The following is a 27,476-nucleotide window of genomic DNA, read 5'->3' on the forward strand; positions in this document are numbered from 1 at the left end:
TTGAGCAGATATCCACAAACAGTATTTAACAGGAAACACGGGTCTAAATAGTATAATATTCACCATATACAGTATCTAGCAACAGTTCAACTGCAATGTGAAGTTTATGCAACAATAGGCTACATAGAATTTCTTACCTTACATCTTTCTTGTCTTCAAATCGCGTTCTTCTTCTTCTGAGGTAAATCCAATATAAGCTCAGACGTGTCTTCCAAACTCGACGAAAAGCAGAGACTTGTGAAGTCCCATACAGAAAAAAAAAATATTGAAATATATTTTACGTAAAGTGTCGAAAATATATGTGGCATATATTCCAAATACATTGAAATATATTTGCATTGTTGGTCACTTATATTTATCATTTTGAAATATATTCTGAAATATAACAAAAATATATGATGTTACAGTAAGTGTGAAATATATTTACATATATTTAACTAAAATATATTTATTGGGCCAATTTCAAATATTTGAATATATTCCAAAAATATATTTCAAATATATTTATTTTGTGTATGGGAGCCTTTCAGCTGAAATTGCAATCAGCAGTGTTTGAAAGGCACAAGGCTGAAATCTATTCTGTTTTGAATGTGTGGTTCACAGTTTTGACAGCAGTGTGTTAGCGTTTGAACAAAGTGCTGTAAATCCACAGTGTTGTGCAGGTTGTGGTTAAAGTCATGGGATAAGTGTGTAGAGTTTTGAAAACTGTGTTCAAGCAATGAAAAACGAACTAGAGTTTGGTCCACATGAACTGCTGCTGTGCAGACTGTAGTTAGAGTTTTGCACATGTGACTCCAGTTGTGCCCACTGTCGTTTAGCAATCGAAAAAAAACTGTAATAGTGACACACTTGAGTTTTTGATGTCTTCGGAATGAGAATGGATTATTTACATGTATATTTTATGAATGTGAACTTTGCACATTGCATCTGCATGTCAACTAACTCTAGTTAGAACAAAGTTACTTATAGTTAGTAGAATGTCTAAGTGGACAATCGAAATAGTGTAATTTGTTTCTGTCCCCTGTAGTACTCAGAAGTTGGCAAGTTCTTTCTTGCTCTCCCTATTGGTATGTACAGCAAATGTTCTCTTCATGAAGAGCACAGCAAATTCACTTTGCAGAATAAACCAAACAAATTTAGGCCCAGCATTGTGGGTTGCTTGAGAACTAATGTGATAAACACTAGACATTGCTGCATGGCAGGGCAGCGTTTAATTGATTAACTCCCTCACTGTCTGCAACAGCAGCTGCTCGCCGGCCATGTTATTGAGGGTCTCTTCAGCTTATAAACGAGGTTGTGGTAAAATGTGAACTGGGCGACTGTGAAGACTTACAGGCTGAGTGTCTCAGAAGAGCATCTGTGTGTGTGTGTGCGTGTGCGTGTGCGTGTGCGTGTGTGCGTGCGTGCGTGCGTGCGTGTGTAATATACAGTGAGGAAAATAAGTATTTGAACACCCTGCTATTTTGCAAGTTCTCCCACTTAGAAATCATGGAGGGGTCTGAAATTGTCATCGTAGGTGCATGTCCACTGTGAGAGACATAATCTAAAAAAAAAAAATCCAGAAATCACAATGTATGATTTTTTAACTATTTATTTGTATGATACAGCTGCAAATAAGTATTTGAACACCTGAGAAAATCAATGTTAATATTTGGTACAGTAGCCTTTGTTTGCAATTACAGAGGTCAAACGTTTCCTGTAGTTTTTCACCAGGTTTGCACACACTGCAGGAGGGATTGGCCGCTCCATGGCAGTGCTGGTAACCACGGAAATGCATCTGTGGCTCAATCTTTCTGGCATTAAAGAGAAAGATAGCCCCTGAGGCCCACTCCTCCACACAGATCTTCTCTAGATCAGTCAGGTTTCTGGGCTGTCGCTGAGAAACACGGAGTTTGAGCTCCCTCCAAAGATTCTCTATTGGGTTTAGGTCTGGAGACTGGCTAGGCCACGCCAGAACCTTGATATGCTTCTTACAGAGCCACTCCTTGGTTATCCTGGCTGTGTGCTTCGGGTCATTGTCATGTTGGAAGACCCAGCCTCGACCCATCTTCAATGCTCTAACTGAGGGAAGGAGGTTGTTCCCCAAAATCTCACAATACATGGCCCCGGTCATCCTCTCCTTAATACAGTGCAGTCGCCCTGTCCCATGTGCAGAAAAACACCCCCAAAGCATGATGCTACCACCCCCATGCTTCACAGTAGGGATGGTGTTCTTGGGATGGTACTCATCATTCTTCTTCCTCCAAACATGTTTAGTGGAATTATGACCAAAAAGTTCTATTTTGGTCTCATCTGACCACATGACTTTCTCCCATGACTCCTCTGGATCATCCAAATGGTCATTGGCAAACTTAAGACGGGCCTTGACATGTGCTGGTTTAACCCTCTGGGGACCAAGGTGTTTTTGGAGCCCTTGAGATGTTCTGACATGCCTTGAAATTTGTGCTTTTTTCAGTTATTTATAAACATGTTAATGGCAAAGGTGTAAAATCACTCTATATAGCACAAACAGGGCTACCAAAATATGCGAGCAATGTGTATGTAGATGTTTGTATTTTTAAGAGAATAATGTTTATGCGTGGTTATTGGAAAAAATAAAAATGAAAGTGGCTGAATTAAGACCACAAAACACATATTAAATATGTGTCCACAAGACTTTTGTCTAATTGATGTTGTACCTTTGAGTACTGGCTTCAAAATTATGTGAAAATAGTCTTGCTTTATCGTTCACAAAAAAAAATACATTGATTTAAATGGTGTAAAACAGGTTTTGCTTGGAAAGCCAATATGCGAGGGGGGCGTGAAGGAGTAGTTTACACCTGGGATGTCCCACCCACTCTGCATAATGACTCTGAATAGCCATTCATTCAAGGTGTGACACTGACTGAGCCACAATGCAAGGACAATGTATTTAGAAGAATACTTATATTGACCATTTAAGATTTCGCTTACATCTATCTTGTAAATATGTTTAGCTATTTTATTAAAAATGTTACAATTACAACAATAATTACAATTTCAACAATATTTCAAGTGTACTCTTTCTTTGTAAAAAAAAAAAAAGAAAGAAAAAAAAGATTATAGGCCTACATTTTATCATATGTATTCATTAGTTTGAATATAGCCAACAATGGAACATCTAACATCTTAGTCTATGACTTTATTTTTGACAAAAATAGTGTGACTAACGCCTGACTAACGTTGTTTTATTGAAATATCAGGGCATATAAATGTTAATTTACGTTGCTTATACAAATACATTTTATTTCAACATATTCCAGTCGATTTTACTCATCTCAGTAGGCTATAGCAAAGCAGTTTATTCTTTCACACACAGACGCGCAATTCATATTTAGGCTAAACACTCTTTACAAATATGTACCCTTCATTCATCTCACAGAAACGCGAGTCATATTATAGAAATGCGATTCATCTTTTTGCGGTTTACATAGGCCTACACTAACGTTATTCCATAACGTTATTCCACACTTGAGAAAAGAAAACAGCCTACCTCACTCCTCAGCGCGATCTGCTGCTCATATCAGGAGATATTTCTCCTCATCAGCACTGTGGAAACTTTTCTCCATAAAGGCTATAATGTCTCACTCGCGACGCGCTTTGTTTACAGCTGATGTGGGCGTTTCACAGATCTGAAATGGTTCTCGGAATTTGCATTTGAAAAGCACGCGCTCTCCGGGGAGTGGTCACATTACTGTGAATCATCTCGTAATGAGGTCGACTGGAGTCGCTCTCTTTGTATACAGATTACAGAAACTAAGAATATTTGTTTTTTATATAAATGACTTCATTTAAAAGCTGCGATCTCAAGCTTTATGCCCGTGGGTCTGTTTGCCTGTTTGACTGAATTTTCGCGGAGTTATAGATAATTTTCGAACGCGTTTCAAACGGGAGTTTACTGACAGAGAGAAGGCAGAAATCGCATCATGTTAATTTTTCTTTATTTGTCAAAAAGCAAAACACTTTATTTTTATTGTGAGTATACAGAAAAAAAATAGAAACTGAACAGGATCGATTGATGTATTACACGAAAATGAAAGATCAAAATTAACAGAGCATTTAGTGTTTATTTTCATTGCTAAAAAAAAAAAACGAGCAAAACGCGCGGGCGCGTTTTTGGTCCCCAGAGGGTTAAGCAGGGGAACCTTCCGTGCCATGCATGATTTCAAACCATGACGTCTTAGTGCATTACCAACAGTAACCTTGGAAACGGTGGTCCCAGCTCTTTTCAGGTCATTGACCAGCTCCTCCCGTGTAGTTCTGGGCTGATTTCTCACCTTTCTTAGGATCATTGAGACCCCACGAGGTGAGATCTTGCATGGAGCCCCAGTCCGAGGGAGATTGACAGTCATGTTTAGCTTCTTCCATTTTCTAATGATTGCTCCAACAGTGGACCTTTTTTCACCAAGCTGCTTGGCAATTTCCCCGTAGCCCTTTCCAGCCTTGTGGAGGTGTACAATTTTGTCTCTAGTGTCTTTGGACAGCTCTTTGGTCTTGGCCATGTTAGTAGTTGGATTCTTACTGATTGTATGGGGTGGACAGGTGTCTTTATGCAGCTAACGACCTCAAACAGATGCATCTAATTTAGGATAATAAATGGAGTGGAGATGGACATTTTAAAGGCAGACTAACAGGTCTTTGAGGGTCAGAATTCTAGCTGATAGACAGGTGTTCAAATACTTATTTGCAGCTGTATCATACAAATAAATTGTTAAAAAATCATATATTGTGATTTCTGGATTTTTTTTATTTTTTAGATTATGTCTCTCACAGTGGACATGCACCTACGATGACAATTTCAGACCCCTCCATGATTTCTAAGTGGGAGAACTTGCAAAATAGCAGGGTCTTCAAATACTTATTTTCCTCACTGTATATGTATATCCCCTTAACTGTCACCGTCCCGGTACTGGGACACCTAAGTTTACTGCACTATATTACTATATTAAATCATAATCTAATCATGACAAACTATATATCGTTGGAAAGGTTTAAGACTCCTAAATAGATATTTTACCACTGTTTTTTGTTACAAATTATGTAAGAACAAAAATAGATTAATTTATGACAAAAGTTGTCCTCAAAAAATCTACACCATAACAGGAGTTCTGGCCTTTGTCACAAAAAGACGACGCACACACTTTTAATAATTGAAACTTTGGTTCCCTTTTGAGGGCGTCGATATGACACTTTGGGGGACCGTGGGGCTCGCAGAGAGAGCTAGCAGACGCGATCGAGACTGCTTCGGCACTTTCTCGATCCTCGTCTGATAGCTCGGATCACCTCCTTCCCTGTGCGGAAGCCCATCCCGCGGCTTCTTCCGCTCGGGTCGAGGATCCCGTGCTGCAGCTCTCTGATTCTGAGGAATTAGACGTGCTCAGCGTCGTAGAAGGGAATTTAATGAACAGTTACCACATATTGTGCCATCTCAGTCTGCACCTGTAAAATATGAGGAGCAGCTGGAGGTTGTGGCGCGTGCTGTGGCCAAGTTGAATATTAGCTGGCCGCAAGAGAGACAAGAAGCGCATCAAGTAAGCTTGATGAGCGCTTTCTGCAGCACAGATCACTGCCTCCACGCCGGGCTTTACCGTTCTTTCCAGACTTACACAATGAGTTGTGTAAGTCATGGAACAGGCCATTTTCAGCACGCCTGTCTAATCCACCGGTGTTAGATTATAGTAACATTGTGGGGTTTAAGGAGAACGGGTATGGGATGATGCCGCTTGTCGAAGAACCTTTGACCAGCTATTTAGCCCCTGATGCGGCATCATCTCTTAAAGCCCCGGCGCTGCCTTCTAAGCCCTGTCGCATGACATCTGGCTTACTGGGCAGAGCATATATGGTGGCGGGTCGGGCTGGTGCGCGCATGCAGACCATGGCTATTTTACAGGTGTACCAGACCAACCTGTTTAGGGACCTCGATGAAGGCGAGGGTCCAACCCCAGATGATATTGCCGAACTGCGCAGAGCCACAGATGTCTCATCGGGTTAACAAGGAGATGGCCCGTGCCATTGGCCGCTCCATGGCAGTGCTGGTAACCACGGAAATGCATCTGTGGCTCAATCTTTCTGGCATTAAAGAGAAAGATAGGGCCTTCCTTCTTGATGCCCCTGTTTCTACGAGTGGCCTGTTCAGTGACGCGGTTAATACGGTCGTCGACAGGTTCCAGGAAGCAAAGAAACAGAGCGCAGCTTTCAGGCAATATATCCCTCTCCGCTCGAGGTCCAGGAAGGCTGCCGCCGGTAGGTAAGAACCGTCCTTCAGGCCAGGAAGGCAAAGGGAAGAGGTCCTAATTGCTATGGGACCTCTGAGGGCCGCCCCCCACGAGAGAGAGCGATCGAGGTCCCCTCTCTCGTCGGGCCCTCAGGAAACTGGTGTCAGTATCCCGCCGCCAATGGCGCTACGGGACACATCGTTAACAGAGTTGTTGAATGTTAAAATAAGGTGAATTAAATAAAAAATAAGGAACATCCTGGATCTGTTTTTTCGCTCTTCTTTATTCTTTTTTTGTGTATTATAGAAGTATCGGATCGGGACTCGGTATCGGTAGATACTCAAAATCAAATGACGGACTCGAGGGCAAAAAAACCTGATCGGGACATCCCTACTTTTGAGACTCACAGACCCATCAACAAACTCAATTTTCTACCACTTCAAGAATTGTATCCACTGACCAACCATGCAAATATCAATTTAATGAGGTGCTCTGAAAATGATAAGCTTATGGTTCTTTTCATAGTTCAATAGATCTTTTCCATAGTTCTATTTCCTGCTTCCGGTTCCACATCACTCACCCTTTAACTATGCATGTATGCATGTATGTATGTATGTATGTATGAATGTATGTATGTTTGTTTGGTGTTAGTTATGTTTGTGAGTTAGTTAATACAACTTGTGCACAATATGGATCTGGTTTCTGATTCTCTGTTTGCATACAAAGTCCCTTTTACGATCTTGATCTTGTTACATGCTCTAGTCTAAGTGCTGTTAAGGAATAATTATTTTTCAGTGACCATGAAAAATACACTTTTCTTAGAATAAATGAATGATCAAGAGTTCGTTAGAACTGATTAATTGATTGTAATATTAATTTAGCTTACCTCAAAGTTAATCTAATTAACTGACCCAAATATGAATAATTAATCATAATTGGTAATTATGGATTATTATTCATATTTCCCCTTTGAGCTAATATTGTTACAGTAGTTATCATAAATTAGGTATAATTCGAAAGCTTACAAACTCAGAATTCATCCTGTGAAAACCATTTGGGCGTTGCGTTACCATAGAAACGGTACTCTAATTTTTTTTATCGGGCTCCTCCCCTTTTGGGCGGCGTCATGTTTCATAATTTATGATCAAAACCTTTTCTAATCTTGACAAAACACATATTGTCAGAAAGGTATGAGTCTCAAGGTAGAGTTCTGCACTCCCGCGGCCCGACGCAAAACAGAGCGGCGCGGGACAAATTTTGAAAGGTCATTGCGGGAGCGGGCGGAATGATGAAGGTGCACTTGCGGGTGCGGGTGCGGGCGGGGGGGATGATACGCTGCACTCCCGCAAATTAAATATGAGTGTAAAGTAAAATATATAAATGATTAAAGTAGCGTACATAATTTGTAGTTGTGAGGGAGATTCTGTTTGGCAGCAATAAAAACGTTTTAAGCAGCCTAAACTTGGATGTTGTCGTTTGGGGTAGGGCGGGGCCTAATCTCACGCACACTTGTTTAGAGACAATTCCTTCCCGCTGCTCCGTGTTCGAATTCGAAAGCTTCAAGTTCAAAATAGACAGCATGGACGAGGAAAAGAGCACCTCTAGTGCTTCAGATATAGGCCTAAGCGCTTCAGATGTAAGCACTTCTCTAAAGAAAGGCCCATTTACTACAAAAAAAATATCACGAAACCTCAAATCAGACATTTGGCAGTCTTTTTCGGTTGTGCATGATGGAGAGGGGAATCAACTACCTTTTGCCTGCTGCGATAAATGCCAAAAGGTGTTAACATACAACGGACACAAATCAAATTTTTTTCCAAGACCTTTCGTGAGACAGAAAGTGAACACATCCTGCCTGCCGTCTTGCGGGCATTTGCGGGCGGGAGCGGGACATAATATCACAGATGCTGAACACTGCGGGAGCGGGCGGGAGCGGGACTGAAAATTGTGTCCCGCGCAGGTCTCTAGTGTGTGTGTATTGGAATGTCTGTGTGTGTGTGTGTGGAAGGTCTGAGTCACGGAGAACGTCCATATCTCTCCTGTGGATCTCTCTGAAGCTCACCACAGGGGGAGAAAGAATGCTGGTTTTAGGTCCTGGAGTGTCTCGAGGATCCCCTAAAGGTGTCATAAACAGTTGGGGGTGCAGACCCAGCGGCACCCAAAGCTGTGAGTTACATTGGATGGGTCACAGGTTAAAAGCTCTTCTGAGAGAGAGAGCAAATGTTATCAAGATATAGTCCGGAATGAAAGAATGTGTTCGGAAACACAGAGTCAGAATTTGTTAGCCCAAACGCTACAACTCTTGTAAAATAAACCCTTTTTGTACTGTGTTGGGTCACTGCTTGACGTACAATGGACAATTTACAAAACAAGTGAGCCACCTAGTTGAGATCTTTCGGGCAGACAGAACCAGTAACTCTGGGAAAGAGCGTGGAGGTAGAGTGTGTATGTACATCAACTCGTGCTGGTGCACTAACATCAAGGTACACGAGAAGATTTGTAATCCGGACCTGGAGCTGCTCACCCTGTCCGCCCATGCTTTCTATCTCCCGAGGGAATTCCAGATTGTTGTGCTTAACTGTGTGTATGTTCCACCAAGCACTAATGTCAAGGCAGCGGCTGAGCAGAAAGCACATAATACACAGGGTATGCTCAGCAAATATCCGGATGCTCCAGTGCTACTTCTTGTTGACTTAAACAGCTGTCGGCTTAACTACTCTTTGCCAGCCTTCAATCAACATGTGGATCTACCAACAAGATTCAATAAAACTATAGATTTGTGTTACAGTAATATCTTGGAAGCCTTTAAAGCTAGGGCTCTCCCACCGCTAGGATTAGCGGATCACAATGTTATTCATTTACTTCCTGTTTACAAACAACGACTGAAAAAAAGAGGGCCAGTAATACGCAGCGTCCCCCAATGTTCGGAAGATGCTATTGCATGCCTTCAAGGCTGCTTTGCGTGTACAGACTGGGAAGTCTTTGAGGGAGAGCTGGATGAGCAGGTTTCAGTTATTACTGATTACATAAAATTCTGTCTGGATTTCTTGATACCGGTAAAGACTCTATCAGAACATACACAAACTCAAAACCATGGATTAATTCACAGATAAAATATCTTTTCCAGAAGAGGAATCTTGCCTTTAGGCGAAAGGACTCTGCTGGTCTCAAAAATATAAATCAGGACATCAAAAATGAAATCTTTATGGCGAAAAAGAATTATAAGAACAAATTGGAGCAGGACTTTGCAAACATGAACACCAAGCAGGCATTCCAACGTATTAGGACTCTTACTGGACAAGCCTTTAAACTGACTATTTGTGTATCAGATCCCACCACCTTTGCAAGTAATCTTAATCATTTTTATGCCCGTTATGATACCTCTGACTTCTCAGCAGAGTGTGATAGCCTTTTGGATTATTTGCCCTTTCAAGAGTTGAACTATAAGTCCCCTAACCAGGCAGTATGTCTGTTTCCAGCTCATTAAGGCGAGACACGGCAGGCAAAAACATTGATTTTTCATGCAGTGGTCAGTTTTGAGATTTTGGCCGAGTTTACTCCTTCAATATGTATTCTTTCAAGCTGCTATAAAGAAAACGCTGAAAATATACATTACGATGTTTATTTTATTACATTTTGTTTACTTGCGGCAGTAAGTTTGTCCCGAATTTACCAGGAAGTTAGTATTCCAATGCGACATGCCGAGCTCCGTCTGTTCACTGAAGTCTGTCATGTCCGGGATCGTTGTAAAAAATCAACCAGGTCGTTCACACTTCTTGAGGAGCCGTTTCTAACACAGCAACACAGACAAAAACACTGCACCGCTCTATGAATCCACTTCAACATCATGCACAAACCAGGTAAGACTGATTATCTATATTATCCTAAACTAATATATTTAATGGCAAAAATATATTTATACTGTATTCTTTCTCAGATAATGTTTCCTCTTTCCACAGTATCCTACACACAAGATTAACTCAACTCATCTTCTGAGATTATAAACAGTAACGCCGGTTTCACACCGCAAGCATCAGCGGCGCGTGAACAGCGCATATTTTTTTCGGCGTCCATGTTAAACAGAGAATATTTGTTTTCAGTTTGAATCCGATCATTTAAAAGTACACACTTAAATGTGTATAAAGGTATATGGCTCATAAATGTGTGAGAAGTATTCGCTGAGTTTTGTTTCAGTTTATAGACGTGCTCAAGAAAAAAAAGTTCACCGCGACGGAGAGGCAGAACGCACACCCTGTTTATTTTCTTTATTTTACAAAAGCACAATGTTTTGATTTGATTGTAAGTGGACGCATACAAAAGTAGAAATATCACAGATAATTTTTTTATATTTCTTTTTTCTGTATAACCATAAATGACGGAGTAATTTAAGTTTATGTTGCTGCTATGTGAAAAAAATCCAGCAAAACGCGTCGGCGCGTTTCTCGACCTCAGAGGGTTAACCCTCTGAGGTCTGAGGGGTTTTTGGGGTCCTTGAGATGTTCTGACATGCCCTGACATTTGTGCTTTTTTCAGTTGCTTATAAACATATTAATGGCAAAGGTATAATTACACTCTATTTAGCACAAACAGGGCTACCATAATATGTGAGCAACATGCATGTACATGTTTGTATTTTTGAGAGAATAATGTTTATGCATGGTTATTGAAAAAACTAAAAACTAAAGTTTCTGAAATAAGGCCACAAAACACATACTAAATATGTGTCAATAAGACTTTTGACTAATTGATGTCTTTGCCTACCGTTTTTTCTTCAAAATGATGTGAAAATCATCCTGCCCTTATCATTCACATAACACAATACATTGATTTAAATCTTGTAAAACACTTTTTGTTTGTAAAGGCAATATGCGCAAGGGGCGTCAACCATTCAACAGCATCATGCATATGTAGTGGTTCACACCTCAGGAGACAATGGGGCCCGCATACCTAATGAGCCATTCATTCAGGTGTGTCACCTATAGCCACAAGAAAGAATGCAAGAGCAATATATATACAGTATATATATATATATATTCTACCAAATTGGTTCACAGTTGGAAGCATGTCAATTTTTTTTTTTTTCACAAATTTTGCTTGCAAATTGTATAATATCCAAGGAAAACATGTCTATTAATTGTGCAGTTAATTCTCATACTGTATTTTCAGTTTTGGAATATGTATCCTCTCCCCAAATTTGTCAATAATAAAACACAATAAAAATTATTTAAAGAAAATGCTTATATTTACCTTTTAAAATTTGTTTACATCTACCTTGTAAATATATATTTTTTTATTAAAAAGGTTACAATTACAACAACAATTGAAGTGTAATCTTTCTTTGTAAAAACTAAAGTATACATTTTATCATACATATTTCAAACTTCGAATATAGCCTACATTGACAAAACATACTATATTTAACATATTAGCAAAAATTGGCAAACAAAAGCTTATTTGAGGTGGCAGATATTTTACAGTAAAAATGTGTAATCTATCCAAAACTAATCAACGAAATGTTGTCTTTCATATGTCTGTAACATAGGTCTTTCGTTTTTATTATAAGGAATATAAATGTTAATTTGCAGTTTAATACGTTGCTTATACAAATACATTTTATTTCAACATATTTCAATCGATTTTACTCAGTATAGCAAAATAGTTTGCTAAAAGCAGATCATTTATTCACACACAGAAACGCAATTCAAATTTAAACAGCGCATCTCTGCGTTCATTCATTCACACAGAAATGCGATTTACTTGAGAATGAAAAAAAAAACTTACTACATTATTCCATCCGTTGCTCCTCGAAATACCAGCACTTCTGAGGTAAGTTTTCCATTATTATTATTCCTCACAGCGCTGCGAGACAGTGTAGACGACTACACTTATCTGAATAAACTTGATGTGTTTTCTCGAGCTGATATGTGGGCGTTCACAGTTTGTATGGGATCGTCTCAGTCATTTGCGTTTGAATAGCGCGCGCTCTCCGTGGGCGGGGCCGATTATAACGTAATGAGATGAGATGAGCTCGACTGGAATCGCTCTCTTTTAATACAGATTTCACAAGATGAAGATATTTGTTTTTTATATAAATTACTTCATTTAAAAGACGAGAATTCAAGCTTCATGCCTGTGTCTTTGTATGCCTGTTTGACTGAGTATTCGCTCAGTTATTGTTCATTTTCGGACGCGTTTCAGAATGGACTTCACTGGCAGAGAGAAGGCAGAACTCGCTTCGTGTTTATTTTTCTTTATTTGGCAAAAAGCTCAACACTTTGTTTTTATTGTGAGTATACACAAAAATAATACACATTTAACAGAATCGATTGATGTATGAAACTCCTATGGAAAATCAAAGTCAACAGAGTATTTATGAGTTTCTTTTACATTGATAAAAAAAAAGCGAGCTGGTATCGCCGGCGATACCGTAGACCTCAGGGGGTTAATGATCATTCGATTCCAGACTGTCTCTTACGCCAAAGATGATTGTTTAGTGAATTAAAGTGCCACAACAATTGGTGTCAGAAGTTGGGATTCCATGGCAGTTTCTTCTGGCCCTGAGTAAAGCGGATTGACGACTGATCATCCTGAAGCACCAGGCTTTAGTCTTACCTCGCAGAATTGAGAGAGAAGAGCCAACTGCTATCAGGGCCAGGAGGAACTCCACTGGAATCAGAAAGAATCCAGGTGGCAACAGAAAATCTTGGGTAAGAGACAGCAAATTTATTTTTCATTTGGGGATTTTGAAAAGAACATTTTTTGGATGAACCATAGTGGCTGTATTTGAGAACTGAAACTAGAGCTGTGGTACGAGGAAAAGAAGGCTTTTAAAAAGGGAACGGAAATTGAGACCTAGGGTAGGTCAAGAGATTGTCCAGACCGAAGCCGAGTACTCGTTATTGTGAGATTAATAGGAGCTGAAATAATTGATCACTGGAACACTTCCAGGGAGTCAATTGAGAGTATGCAGAAAAAATAATTCCAAACCTTTCCTGATTTCCGGTGAAAGTCAGAGTAAGCGCGCTGAAGTAAAATCCACAGGCAATAGTGAAGGAAGGAGAATAACAGCCATTATGGGGACATCTAATAGTAAATACTGCACACCGGTATACTGTGCAATGAAGAAACATTATGGGCAAAATGCATGCAAGTCACATTAAGTGATATAAAGATGAGGAATGAACAAAGGTTTTATTAAGCAGAATGGGGAACAATTATATATTTTATTGGTAAAATAATGATGTCTAGAGAATTTTCGTAACAAGAGCTGAAGGAGGAGGCAGCTATAATGGCTGTCTGTGCATTTTAGGGATTGAGATATGAGTAATATGATGATATTTTGTTTTTTTGTGAAACAGCAGAGATAAGTGGGACTGAGAAAATAATGATAACATTAAGTTGAATATGCAGACTAACCATTTGATAGAGGACAGAAGAGAGCAAACGCTGTAAGCAGCTGTGCTCTGAAGCTCACTTCAAAGAAATGTGAAGAAATTATTAAGTAAATGGTAGTCAGGGTTTTGATTGTGTTTGGAAATTTAAACAACTTGACTGGCTAAACAAAGAAAGAAACTGAAAATTGTTCATTTTTAGCCTTGTATTGCTTCCGATGATTAAAAAAAAGCAAGGAAATGTTGAGTGATTTTCTTTGCAACTTATGAAATTAAAGTGCGGCCAATAATAATGATGAAGATTATGATTTGGCTATTGCGATTGAATCCGCCACTGGTGGACTGTAAAAGTATACAGAGAACTGCTTATCAGTGGCTCTGTTTACATTCCTGATCGGGACACACTGCTTCAAGGGTGTGCAGTAAGTTGGAGCCGTTTGAAAGCTCAATGATCAAACTAGGCAAAGAGAGTGTTTTAATTGTGGTCAGCGGGGCCATTTAGCCCGTAATTGTAAATGGACACTCAGAAAGTTAAAGGAAAAGTGATAATGTGAAAGTGACGTGTATTATACAGGATGATGTAAAATTACAGATAATGACAAAATATGAGTTGCTAAATGTAAAATGTGTAGAAATGCATCTGATTAAACAAACAGCTTGTTAGTGTTTTGAACGTGGATGGAATAGTGTTGACCATGAAAGAACTAGGAGCCGATGTTTTGCTTTAAGAAGATAAGCTTGTGATTGGCTGAAACAGTTTGCTTATCTGAATCTGGTGTGTGCTGTGGCGGAAACGGCCAGTGCGACAGAGACACGATCTGAGTGAAAATTTGTAATGTCTAAATTCCCTGATGTGGGCAAAAGACAAATATAAAATATGGTTGTTGGAAAATGCATGTCATTTCTGGCAAAGATGCCTTACGCTGGGCTAGAGTTAAAAGATGGTAGATAAAGTTTGATTTTAGAAGTTTATGAGAGTGCAGTGTACCAGTCCTAAATGCTTCAGAGTCTCTCTCTAATTCAGTGTCAGCTAAAAGCTGTTATCTGAGCCTGTGTCATAAATGATAATAAGCTATTTATAGTAAGGCACAGTGTTTTAGTTGAAAACCACAGATATGGAGATGTTAAAAGAAATCATGCTACAGGCCTTTCATACATTTGAAGGGAAGTTTGTAAATGTTTTAAAAGTAAAACTGAATGACTTTAAAGAAGTCTTAAACGATAGAAGGGACGTTTTTGACTAGTTTAATTCAGGACCAGTAACTTCTTTGTCTGATTTTAGCCTCCACCATGAAACGGGGCTGATGGCTCCGGCTACAGATGTAACAGTACACTGAATAGACGGATGTGATTAAAATTGACTGAGATTTTGCTGATTTGGACAGATTTAACAGATTTTTGTGATTAAATACTGTTGTTATTAACCTGTCTCCCTGTGTTAACACTATTAGGCAGTCCAGAGTGCTCTGGTGACTCTTGAATGTGCCTTTCCTAAGCTCCAGAAAACAACTGAGTCTGTTGGGGAAAACTGATTTTGTGATGGGAAAGAGCGGTAACCAAGTGTGTACGAAGTGATTACCCCAAAGACGGGTAAGATCCTTTGGCCAAAGGTCAACCTAAGACAGGGGAAGTCACGCCACAAACACTGGGCATCTCCTGATGGAGATGTTTTATGTGAAGATGGGAATGAGAGTGGCGCTGATTGACTGAGTGGCCACCAGCATCAGCAGATCATTGAGAGGCCAGATGAGCTGTGAGGTTACGGCAGTCTGACCCAGAAAATGTGAGTCCCTCTAATACCACTCACCAGAAAACCGCATTCATTGTATGGCTTGTTTTTCATTATGACAAGTGTCTGCAACTATGCCAGGGGACAACACCCTGAAGAGAAGAAAATTATAGATTAAGAGCTAATGGGAATGGGCTTTCAAGAGCCAGCTGAGAACATGAGGGGACTGTCATTATTTGTTGTGGAGACAGTAACAAAACTTAATTTATGTCAGGAACATGATGCTGGTTGCCTTATGGGCAAGGGAAATAACTATAGAAGTGTTGATATTGAAATAATATGTCTGTAAGATAGTTTTGACTCCTGAAGGTCATTAGACATGTTGGTGGCTAAAGATGAAGACAGCTTGTGATGAGTTAAGAGAAATTTATGGATAACAAAGGTTAGGTGAATTGAGTATTTAAACTAAAGATAACCTTAGAAATGCTCATAGCATAATGTATTTTAGATTGTACTAATTTGAGTTAAACATTTGTATTTTAAAATTTGTGAACTATTAAGGGTTCTAGACTATGATTTATTTAGTTACAGTCTTAGGGGGCTGTTGAAAAGATTATTTGTTTATAGTGAGAGAGACTGCTGAGTGGAGGAAGGGTACTCTGTCTGTCTTTCTGTTATCGGCCTGATAAAGCAAGCTGAAGCAAAATAATGACAATGAACAAAAACAACCCAGCTGACTTTTCTAAGAGAAAGAGAAAATGAAAATATGAGCGGTTCATAGTCAGGTATGCGTGTGTGTTTGTTTGGCGGTGACAGCATTGTATGTTTTATGAGTGTTAATTCATGTTTGGTATGTGTTTGTTTAGGGGAGCTATTCCGTCTGAATAGTGTGTATATGGTGTCATTAACATCTGGAATGAGTTTTATCATAACAGATGGGTTAAGGCAAATGACAAATTTTAAAGAAGCCAAAAATCTGATGAAAAGACAATACAGAACACGGGGCAAGCTTTAAGGTGATTAGTCATCAAGCTCTGTCTGGCAGTAATTATTTTTGACATTGATGGTGTTGATTTGAATTACTTTCTGGATCAGTTTAAGTATTTATGTAAATCTGAATTGTGAAGTTGCAGATCGTCATCCATTATGAGTTGAAAATGGTACAGATTTGATGGCAACAACAAAAGTGACACATTGGCGAAGGCAATATCAACTTATCCAGAGAGCCCCTCACATTTATGAATATTGTGAACTGAACAAAGGAGGAGAATGTTGTTTGACTGATACTGACCAAGTCTGTACACCACGACCTGACCTGATAGAAACAATTGATGACTTTGACATTGGAAAATGTTTGTTGATGACTGACTTAACCCTCTGAGGTCGGAAAACGCGCCCCCGCGTTTTGCTGGATTTTCTTCACATTGTAGTACAATAAACTTAAATTACTCCGTCATTTATGGTTATACAGAAAAAAGAAATATAAAAAAATAATCTGTGATATTTCTACTTTTGTATGTGTCCACTTACAATCAAATCAAAACATTGTGCTTTTGTAAAATAAAGAAAATAAACAGGGTGTGCGTTCTGCCTCTCCGTCGCGGTGAACTTTTTTTTCTTGAGCACGTCTATAAACTGAAACAAAACTCAGCGAATCCTTCTCACACATTTATGAGCCATATACCTTTATACACATTTAAGTGTGTACTTTTAAATGATCGGATTCAAACTGAAAACAAATATTCTGTGTTTAAGTAATTTGTATAAAACCAACAGGATGTCCAGTATCTCAAACGCTTGCTAATTACTTTTTAATTCGACACGCCCACCCGCGCAAAAGAGATTCACATGCAAATCTCCACATGGGACGCGAACGCCCTCGTTACCTCAAACACAAAACACCAAAACACTTCACAAGTCTCTGCTTTTCGTCGAGTTTGGAAGACGCGCTGTGAGCTTACATTGGATTTACATCAGAAGAAGAAGAACGCGATTTGAAGACAAGAAAGATGTAAGGTAAGAAATTCTTACTTATTAGTTTATGGTATTGTTGCATAAACTTCACATTGCAGTTGAACTGTTGCTAGATATATGGTGAATATTATACTTACTATTTAGACCCGTGTTTACTGTTAAATACTGTTTGTGGATATCTGCTCAAACATAGATATGTATAACCATAATGTTTAATATTTTGGAGCGCGATGGTGTTTGAATGTATCATATTTTGGAGCGCGCTGTGGGTTTGAATGTATCATATTTTGGAGCGCGATTGCGTTTGAAAGGAAAAATGCACCAAACATTAGGCTTTATGTTTTTACTATTATCTCATTTCATATCATCATAACGAATGGAAACATTTGAAGTAACATATGATAATCAATATATTTTTCTCTAGCATTGTTACTGAAATCTTTTGGAAGATTTATAGGCTGCTTTGTAAAATAAAATTATTTTATGCAGTACTGCACATAGCTTATGCCTACAAGGCACAACAAATATGGTGTTCTTTATATTATATATTGTTGGAAACATTTGTGTGTGTGTGTGTGTGTGTGTGTGTGTGTGTATTCTGTGAATTTTAAAAAGCAATTTTAACCAGAAAAATCTCAAATGTATTCCCAAAATCGTGCAGGCCTAGTTTCTCTTGATACCAGTATGTTCACTTTTTTCTTTTCTTTCAGGGACCAGATGCAACTGAGTCCTGCTGACTTCAACATTCACATGAGTCTCTGTACATGAACATGGTAAAGTGAAAATCAAACACCTTGGAAATGGTATGTACAATGTTTTTAGGAATGGCACAAAGGTCTCTGTCTTTGGATCATTGTTTTCAATGTGCTCTTTTGTCATTTGTTGTGTATTTTTGGATTATGTTGTGTTGTAAATAAATCCAAACAATCTAAAAGCCATTATTTTTTAAATCTCCTCATTCTTTGTGCAAGGTTGCTCTGAATGACAGGGCCTGATCGCTCCTAATAGGGCAGTTAGGGGAGTGTCTTTGTCTTTCTCAGGTGTTAAAAGCTTACATATTCATGAGATGATCACGCCTCTTCGAATATGGCTTTGTCACACAAAACACGTCTTAGAAATTTTTAATCAATATATTGTCTTATCTGAATGAGCAGTCAGGGTGATTTTCACATAGTTTTGGAGCAAATATTCTAGGCTACGTCATACAATTTTCAAAAGTCTTGTGAAGAAATAATCAGTATGGGTTTCATGGCCTTATTTCAGTGACAAATTGTTTTTGTATTTTCACAAACCACGCATAAATGTCATTATCTCAAAACTACAAACTTTTACATACATGCTGCTGATATATTATTGTAGCAGAGTTTGTGCTGAATACAGTGTAATTAGACTTTAGCCATGAAAATGTCACTAGTAACAGAAAAAAACACAAATGTCAGAGCATGTCAGAACACCTCCAGGCCCAGAAAACAGCTCAGACCTCAGAGGGTTAAGAGACCAAACAACAGGCCTGAAAGGCAGGATATGCGGTGAAACTGAGGGTCGCTGTCCTTCAGATACTTTGATAAGAAGATGAGATTGTGGCTTGGAGTGAAGAATGTAATGTTTTGTTTCAGAGGCAGAGAAAGATGTCTGGGGGGAAATTTGGCTGAAGGACAACGTTTGGGTTAGTGTTTACCCAAACACCATTATGTTAAATTGATGCACGAGATCATGCATCAAAAGGGGGATGGTAACAATTGCCATACCAAGGGGTTCACATTTGCTGAATGCAATCGCACAGGTGGGACAGTAAATGTTGGGAGGACACTGGGTTTAACTGGGGAAAAAACCCTGCAAGAAGTCATTCTTCTCCCTAACAAAAGTGTTGTATGTGTGTGCTAATAACAGGGACTGTTTCAACAGGGAACGCCAGGGCAGATGCGGCAGCGAAGGCCGCGGCAGCACCGCAGACAAAAGAAACTACGTACTTTACTATCTGACAGTAACCTCGACATTTGTTTTTCTTTACAGAGCATGCAGACTTTTGATACAGGGCAGAATGTCAGGATGGATTGTGTCGAACAGAACTGATTCTGTTCCAAATGTAGAAATATTGTTTTGTTAACATGAGCAAAGTGGGTTGAGTGTTTTCTCAGGTTTGTCAGTGCTATTCAGTGAGCAAAATTATCGGGTGACAATGTGTTTCAGGCGGTTGATTCCACAAGTCACACCAAAAGGGATGACCGGCTAGACAAGCGGTCAATAATAAAATAGCTAGGGTCTGCATTCACAGGTGACAGCAGGCAGGAAATGGTTCATTCCAGTGGAGGTGCGGTCGGGATCTGAAGGAAAATCTTGTAATGATCAGAAAGTGGTTGGAGAGGGTGACACCTGGATCCACGCCTCTCACCTTAGACTACACCAACCAACCTCAGCAACCCCACGCGCCGACGCGGAGGGCAGTGAGGGATCAAGGACGTGCTAGTAACGTACCTCCTTTGCCAGCGAGGGAAAGCCCATTGCAACGTCACACAAAGTGTCATATTGGTGAAGACGGAATGTCCATGGGGCTAACGAGATGATCAACACACCTGGAGGAGGATGTGGACCAACTAATGGTTTAAGTTTAGCAGAATAATTTGTTTTGTGACGATTTTGATGATTTATTGATATCTCATGATTTGATTGGTGCAAATGTTTTCAGGGAAAATAGAAAATCTATTCAATGATGACTCTTATGGTTAGATATTATTAAATAGGGTATTAAATAGAGCTTACTAGGTAAAACCATTGCCCGATTGAATTAAAAGTTAACAAAAAATGGTTAGGAAATATGTGGATGGGCGTGGATTAATGGAAAAGGCTGAATGTATAGGTTATGATTGTATGTGTTATTCTGATAATTTTATTATTCATGGTTGAATATGAGTGCGGGAATGAATGTTCAATTGGAGAAAATGACAGTCCATTCTGATGATGAAACTGGTGAACAAAATGTGACTTTGATACTGATAGCGGAAGCTATAGTAACATGTGGTAAATGAATGTTTTCTTTATGTTTTCTGTTTCTGTTTTTATTTTTCTTATTTGATTTTTGTTGAATTTTTCTGATGTTTTAATTTTTTGGAACGATGATGATATGTAAAGAGGGTTAAAAGCAGTAGCCATCCGTGTTACGAGATGGCATACAAGGACAGGGTTTGAATATGAGGAGTTTTCCTATCTACTTTATCTGTGTTTCTCTTACGAGAGGTCTCTCGTACTGCGTAAGATATCTTACGCTAGGGGAAAATCCTTTTCCGCGAGATATTGAAGCCAAAAATTATCCTTAATTTTGTAATAATGCAAAACGCGTTGCAGCAGCAATGCAGACATAGGCGAGACAGCTCGCGCGCCTATTGGCTGCTCTGCGGCAACTGCAGCAGCCTATCGAGCGAGGCCTGGCGTGACGCCAGACCCAATCAGGGCACTTCGCGCCCGCTGCGTCACGTCCCGCCGAAATGGGCGTGGTCTAGGCCTATAAATATCGCTCGCAGGCAGCTATTATCTGATTTTTCATCCTTCAAGCGAAGCACACGCATCGCTGGAGCTGGATTAGAAGCCGCGCCGTCGAGAGAGAGCACCTTCAGCGGGACGAGTCACTGAAGTCGCTGGCCGCGCCGCCTTCCTGCCTTCCTGCTGCGCTTTCCGGCGCTTATATCCTTCTCTTTTATTTGCACTGTATTTCTGTGTGTGTGTGTCGCCGCCGCGACACACATTTCTAAAAGAGCTAGCGTCTTTTTAAAGATGCCTTCCTGCGGCTCGTGCAGAGCCACACTCAGCGACGGGGACCGCCACGTTATCTGCGTTTCCTGCCTGGGTGAGGAACATGCAGCTCTCGCGCTCGCTGACGGCGGATGCCCTCACTGCGAGCTGATGGCAATGGCGACTCTGAGGACTCGCCTAGCCGTCTTCACCGAGACTGCTCCCCCGCCCGCCGCGGCGTCGCGCCGTAAAAAGCGCCGTGCCCAGCGGGCCCCGGAACCCTCCCTCAGCCGCCAAAGCTCGCCGGTTCGCCCGCTTGCTTCCCCGGCTTCTTCTGTTTCGCTTCCTGACGGACAGCGGCCGCCGTCTGCCGCCGCTTCCGTTGATATCGCGGATGAGGAAGCCCTGCTGGGAGAGGATGATTCCTGCTCTATCCTGGCGTCAGGCAGTGAGGATTGGGCGGGCTCTGAGGACCCCGCACCCCCTGCCCGCACTTCGTCAGGCAAGAGAGCTTCTATTGAGACGGAACTCATGCGAGTACTCGCACAGGCCGCGGCGAGCCTCGGCCTCGAGTGGTCTTCGCCTGAGCAGCCCGCTCACAACCGGCTGGATGGATTTTTCCTGCCTGGGGAGCGCGCTTCGCCTGTGTCCAGACCGGCGCCTTTTCTTCCTGAGTTACACGAAGAAGTCGCCAAGTCCTGGAGCGCCCCCTATTCTGCTAGAGTGCGTCCTGCTGTTTCTTTGGCATTCTCCGCCGTTGACGATGCCAAGAACAGAGGATACCTCTCGCTGCCGCCGGTTGAAGAGGCGATAGCGGCCCACTTATGCCCGCCCTCCGCTGGACGGCGCGCTAAGCCGGCCCTGCCCTCTAAAGCTTGCCGCACGACGTCGAGCTTGCTCCACCGCGCTTTCTCCGCCGCCGGGCAAGCTGCGTCAGCGTTGCACACCATGGCAACGCTCCAGATCTTCCAGGCCGATCTCCTCCGTAAGCTGGATGAGGAAGGACCTGACGCGATCTGTGTGCCGGACTTAAGGAGTGCCACGGACCTCGCTCTTCGTGCTACTAAGTCCGCAGCGCAAGCCATTGGACGGACTATGGCTTCTCTCACCGTGTCTGAGAGACATCTCTGGCTGACGCTCTCGGAAATGGCCGAGTCTGAACGCACCGCGTTCCTCGACGCCCCGCTTTCCGCCACAGGCCTCTTTGGATCCTCCGTCAAAGATTTCGCGGAGAGATTCGCAGAGGTACAGAAAGCGTCTCAGGCCATGAAGCACTTCCTCCCGAAGCGCTCCAGCTCTGCAGCAGGCCGTGCGAAACCGTCTGCTCAGAGCTCACAGCCACAGCCACCGTCCACTGCCTCCACTTCACAGCGCCGCCAGGCCAGAAGCGCGAGACCGCGCTCCCGCTCATCCGGTCGCCGCCCCGCAGGACGCGGCTCGCGACCTAGGATCACGGTGAAGCCCGAGGCCCCGAAGTCGTCCTAGCACAGCTAGGAAAACGACGGTGTTCCAGTCCCGCTGCGGCCGGACTCACACCAAAGCTATTCGCTCGTCCAGTTCCAGAAAATGTGACTGTTCCAGTGTTTTCTGCAGCCAACAAGTCGGTTCTGTCACCCGCTTGCCTGCACACAAATGCCGTTTTCACGGCTACCCAGATAAATCCCCAAAAGAGTGTATTTTCTGGTGTCCCGGCCACGGCCGATGGTGTTTCGTGTGTAGTAAGAATGCCCACTGCCCAGTGCCCATCCCTACACATAAGCACAGCCTGTCACACAGGGCTCGCGCACATAAAACCGACTCAGATCGGTTGCGCTTCAAACATGGTGAACGTGCCCACTACCCAGTGCCCACTAACACCACGTTATGCATGTCTCACGGTTTCTGTAAAAACGAAACCAACGTGCACTCGCTTCACGCAAGCGAACGATGCTTTCAGTGTGATAAATGTGCCCGCTGTCCCGCGCCCACATCCACACATAGACATGACAGTTCCCACGGGAACCGCCCAGCCCTCCCCCTCGCGGTTAACCACCGTAGAGGAGTCGAGCGCGGGCAATCTGCCCGCTGTCATCAGCGCGCCCCATGCCTCAAATGTCACGAGCGACACGCTTGTGTTACAGCACACCGAAGCTTCTCCATCGCTGAGCGAGCGGAGCGCGCTTCGTATTCGACCCCTAGCTATCCATGCAGACGCATGGGCAAAGCTACCCGGGGTTTCGAAGTGGGTGCTGAACATTATAGAAAGAGGCTATTCGCTGCAGTTTCGCCGACGCCCTCGCCGCTATGTGGCGCGCGTCGAGACCACGGTAAAAACAGAAGTAGCACATCTACTTCGAGCCGAAGTGACGAAACTATTGAGCAAAGGGGCCATAGAACCTCTCTCTCAAGATCAGAGCGAGGGAGGGCTATACAGCAGATACTTCCTGGTACCGAAAAAAGACGGGGGTCTCAGACCCATACTAGATCTAAGGCAGCTGAACAAAGTGCTTGTGAAGCGACAGTTCAGGATGCTCACGACCAGGCAAATCCTTGTGCAGATTCGCCAAGGAGATTGGTTTGTGTCAATAGATCTGAAAGACGCGTATTTTCAAATACAGATAGCGTCACGTCACAGGCGATATTTGAGATTCGCCTTCGAGGGCCAGGCATATCAGTACACAGTCCTGCCGTTCGGTTTGTCCCTAGCACCCCGTACATTTACGAAGTGCATGGACGCGGCGCTCGCACCCCTCAGAATGAGAGGCATGCGAGTGCTGAACTATTTGGACGATTGGCTGATTCTAGCGCAATCTCGCGCAGTGCTCATAGAACACACGACCATTTTACTCGATCACCTCGAGGATTTGGGTCTGAGTGTCAATTGGGCGAAGAGCTCCCTGTCACCCAGTCAGAAAATATCTTTCCTGGGCACAGAACTGGACTCACTATCCATGATAGCGCGACTATCACAACAGCGCGCGGTAGACATTCGACGCACAGCGAACTCTTTTCGCTGCGGCGCGTCTGTCCCGCTCAAAAGATTTCAGAAGATGCTAGGTCTCATGGCCTCAGCATCGTCAGTGCTCCAGCTGGGTCTGCTACGCATGCGCCCGCTGCAGTTTTGGCTGAAAGCGCGAGTCCCACGCGAAGCGTGGGCACCCGGTTTGCTTCGCCTCAGGGTCAATCAGAAATGCGTTACAGCTCTGAAACCCTGGAAAGCGAACGACTGGTACCAATCAGGTGTAAGCCTGGGGACTTCCTCGAGGGTGAAAGTGGTGTCCACGGACGCGTCCACCTCGGGATGGGGAGCGCTGCTCGAGGGCAGACCGTTCTTCGGCCAGTGGTCAGAACGGGAGAAGCTCCTGCACATGAACTGCCTCGAAATGCTGGCAGTAGACAACGCGCTGACGCGTTTTTGTCCCCAAATAAAAGGTCACCACGTCTTGGTCCGTTCGGACAACATGTCTGTGGTGTCCTACATAAATCGCCAGGGCGGCATCAGATCCGAGAAACTGTACAGGCTGGCAGAACGCCTCCTAGTATGGGCTCAGTGCAACCTGCGCTCGCTCAGAGCAGCGCACGTGCCAGGGATCATGAATATAGGACCAGACAGACTGTCCAGGAACAATGTTCCGGCAGGCGAATGGTCCCTACACCCACAGACAGTCCAACTGCTGTGGAAGAAATTCGGCAGAGCGAAAGTGGACCTGTTTGCGTCTCAAGAAAACGCTCACTGTCAAGAATTTTTCTCCAAGAGCAGGAGCGCGCTGTCCCATGTGTGGCCCCGCCGCCCGCTCTATGCTTTTCCCCCCGTCTCTCTCCTGCCTCAGGTGATAGAACGGATCAGGGAAGAAGGATGCTCAGTACTGCTGGTAGCACCGTTCTGGAAAAACCAACCTTGGTTCCCAGCCGTGATGCAGTTAGCAAGTACTGCCCCGTGGCCGGTACCAGTGAGGAGAGATCTCCTCTCACAGGCCCGCGGCTCGATCTGGCATCCTCACCCGGAACTATGGTCCCTTCATGTCTGGGCCATCAACGGGTACATGTTGGACTCCCTAAAGGAGTATTAAACACGATCACGCAGGCTAGAGCTCCGTCTACAAGACGACTCTATTCTTCGAAATGGTCAGTGTTTTCGGGCTGGTGCACAGCCCGTGGTGTGTCACCCACAAACTGTGATGTGACGGAGGTGCTTTCCTTCCTACAAGAGCTGTTGGATGGGGGCAGGGCCCCCTCCACGCTCAAAGTTTATGTGGCGGCTATAGCAGCGTTCTCAGAAACAACGCTTGGTCAGTCAATAGGAAGGAACGATTTAGTCATCCGCTTCCTTAGAGGAGCTAAGAGACTGAATCCTCCCAGACCTCCCTCAGTCCCCGTATGGGACCTTTCTACGGTTCTGGAAGCCATGAAAGGTGCGCCATTTGAGCCTTTGCAGTCAATCGATTTAAAACACCTGTCTTTCAAAACAGTGTTTTTGCTGGCTCTCGCTTCAGTGAAGCGCATAGGGGATCTGCACGCGCTCTCTGTGAGCGCGGCGTGCATGGAGTTTGGGCCCAATGACTCAAAAGTTATACTCAAACCTAAGCACGGTTATGTTCCAAAATCCCTCAACACACCGTTTAGGGCGCAGATTATCTCTCTGTCAGCCCTACCGGTCCCTGATGAGGAAAGAGACGCGAGCCTCCTTTGCCCAGTCAGGGCATTACGAGCTTATGTGTCTCGCTCGTCTGTTTTCAGACAGACGGAACAGCTCTTTGTTTCGTTTAGCGGACGTTCTAAGGGACTAGCCGCGTCGAAACAGAGCCTATCCAGATGGATAGTTGATGCTATAGCGCTGGCATACGCCTCCAAGGGCATGCAGTGCCCTTTGGGTGTCAGAGCGCATTCCACGAGAGGCATGGCCTCTTCGTGGGCCTGGTCAAGTGGGATTGCCTTGCAAGATATTTGTATGGCGGCAGGCTGGGCCTCCCCGTCTACATTTATAAGGTTTTATAACCTAGAGGTTCCCGCCCTGCAGGCCAGGCTGCTGTCGGTCTAAACTACCAGTATTATCTGACCTGATGCGTTCAGCTCAGAATGCTGCGTTTGCTGAGCACAGCTCGATGTTCGACAGTTTAAAGCTGGGCAAACTGTGTAAGACCCACATTTTTTCCCATCAGTTCAGGCCGTACCCCGCCCTGTCTGTATGATGAAATTCGCGTCCCTTCGACGCTACTTTATGTGGAAAAGTGAGGCTGCACCCCTCCTTCTTCCCGGACTCTCTGTGAGTTCACTGAGTGATTGTGCACTATATGCACCCCGGGCTTTCGCCCTTGGGTCTTTGGTGTCAGATCTCAGCATGCACGGCGTTTTACATTGGGTCCCCTAGCGTAAGATATCTTACGCAGTACGAGAGACCTCTCGTAAGAGAACGTACTCGGTTACTAACGTAACCTCGGTTCTCTCTAGAAGAGGGAACGAGTACTGCGTATCTTGCCGTGCATGCACACGCTCTGGTTGCTTCGATGATGAAAAACCAGATAATAGCTGCCTGCGAGCGATATTTATAGGCCTAGACCACGCCCATTTCGGCGGGACGTGACGCAGCGGGCGCGAAGTGCCCTGATTGGGTCTGGCGTCACGCCAGGCCTCGCTCGATAGGCTGCTGCAGTTGCCGCAGAGCAGCCAATAGGCGCGCGAGCTGTCTCGCCTATGTCTGCATTGCTGCTGCAACGCGTTTTGCATTATTACAAAATTAAGGATAATTTTTGGCTTCAATATCTCGCGGAAAAGGATTTTCCCCTAGCGTAAGATATCTTACGCAGTACTCGTTCCCTCTTCTAGAGAGAACCGAGGTTACGTTAGTAACCGAGTACGTTTTATAGCATGTTTTGTTTTCCTACTAAATATTAATCCAACTTTTTCTTGTTTATACTGTAATGACTGAGGGTCCGACCTATAGTGTTGGGGATGCAATGACAGAGCTTGTTCATCTAGCCCGGTTTCAGAATAAACCTTTATCTGCTTGCTGTAAAATTAAGGGCCTATCCTTGGGAAAATAGCCTGAGCTTATTTCATTTTAATCTTTTTTCCAACTAGTTTTCATTTTAATCTTTTTGACTACTAAGTTTAAGGGTATGATCAGTTATATGAAATTCAGAAATGAGAACTATTAGGGTGATGTAAGACTTAAACTTGGTACGTTTCATTATTATTTATACTGTGTGAGTGTTTTGATGAAACAATTATCAATGAATGATAAAAAGGGAGATTTTTGATTTTCATTACTTACTTTGATTTTCATTAACATACACTAGATTGACTTCTATGTGTGCTGCTGACTATGTGATATAATGATTGATGTGAAACGCCTGCGAAGCAGGAGAAAGAGGGGGAGAGCTTTGAAGGCTGAAGCCCTGACCCCTAAGGTCAGAGGGTGTCCAATTTAGGACTTGCAGGCTGTAA

At 42.9% G+C, this 27,476-nt stretch overlaps 2 protein-coding genes across 2 annotated transcripts in view; one reads left to right on the forward strand and one right to left on the reverse strand.

Annotated features, from left to right (window-relative positions):
* LOC309482889 (uncharacterized protein) overlaps nucleotides 1-26,661 on the forward strand; it is a 201,252-nt gene extending 174,591 nt beyond the window's left edge. Inside the window, exon 2 of the mRNA XM_082148478.1 lies at nucleotides 23,427-26,661. Within this exon, the coding sequence (XP_082004604.1) occupies nucleotides 24,223-26,070 (1,848 nt within the window). The 5' untranslated portion in view covers nucleotides 23,427-24,222 and the 3' untranslated portion in view covers nucleotides 26,071-26,661. The remainder of the gene's footprint in view (nucleotides 1-23,426) is intronic.
* The window catches only part of LOC309482910 (uncharacterized protein), a 402,133-nt gene that overhangs the window by 152,615 nt on the left and 222,042 nt on the right, over nucleotides 1-27,476 (reverse strand). The gene's annotated exons all lie outside the window — the stretch shown is intronic.

Source organism: Leuciscus leuciscus (genome assembly GCF_965113295.1).
Source record: "Leuciscus leuciscus genome assembly, chromosome: 19".
NCBI classification, from domain to species: Eukaryota; Metazoa; Chordata; class Actinopteri; order Cypriniformes; family Leuciscidae; genus Leuciscus; species Leuciscus leuciscus.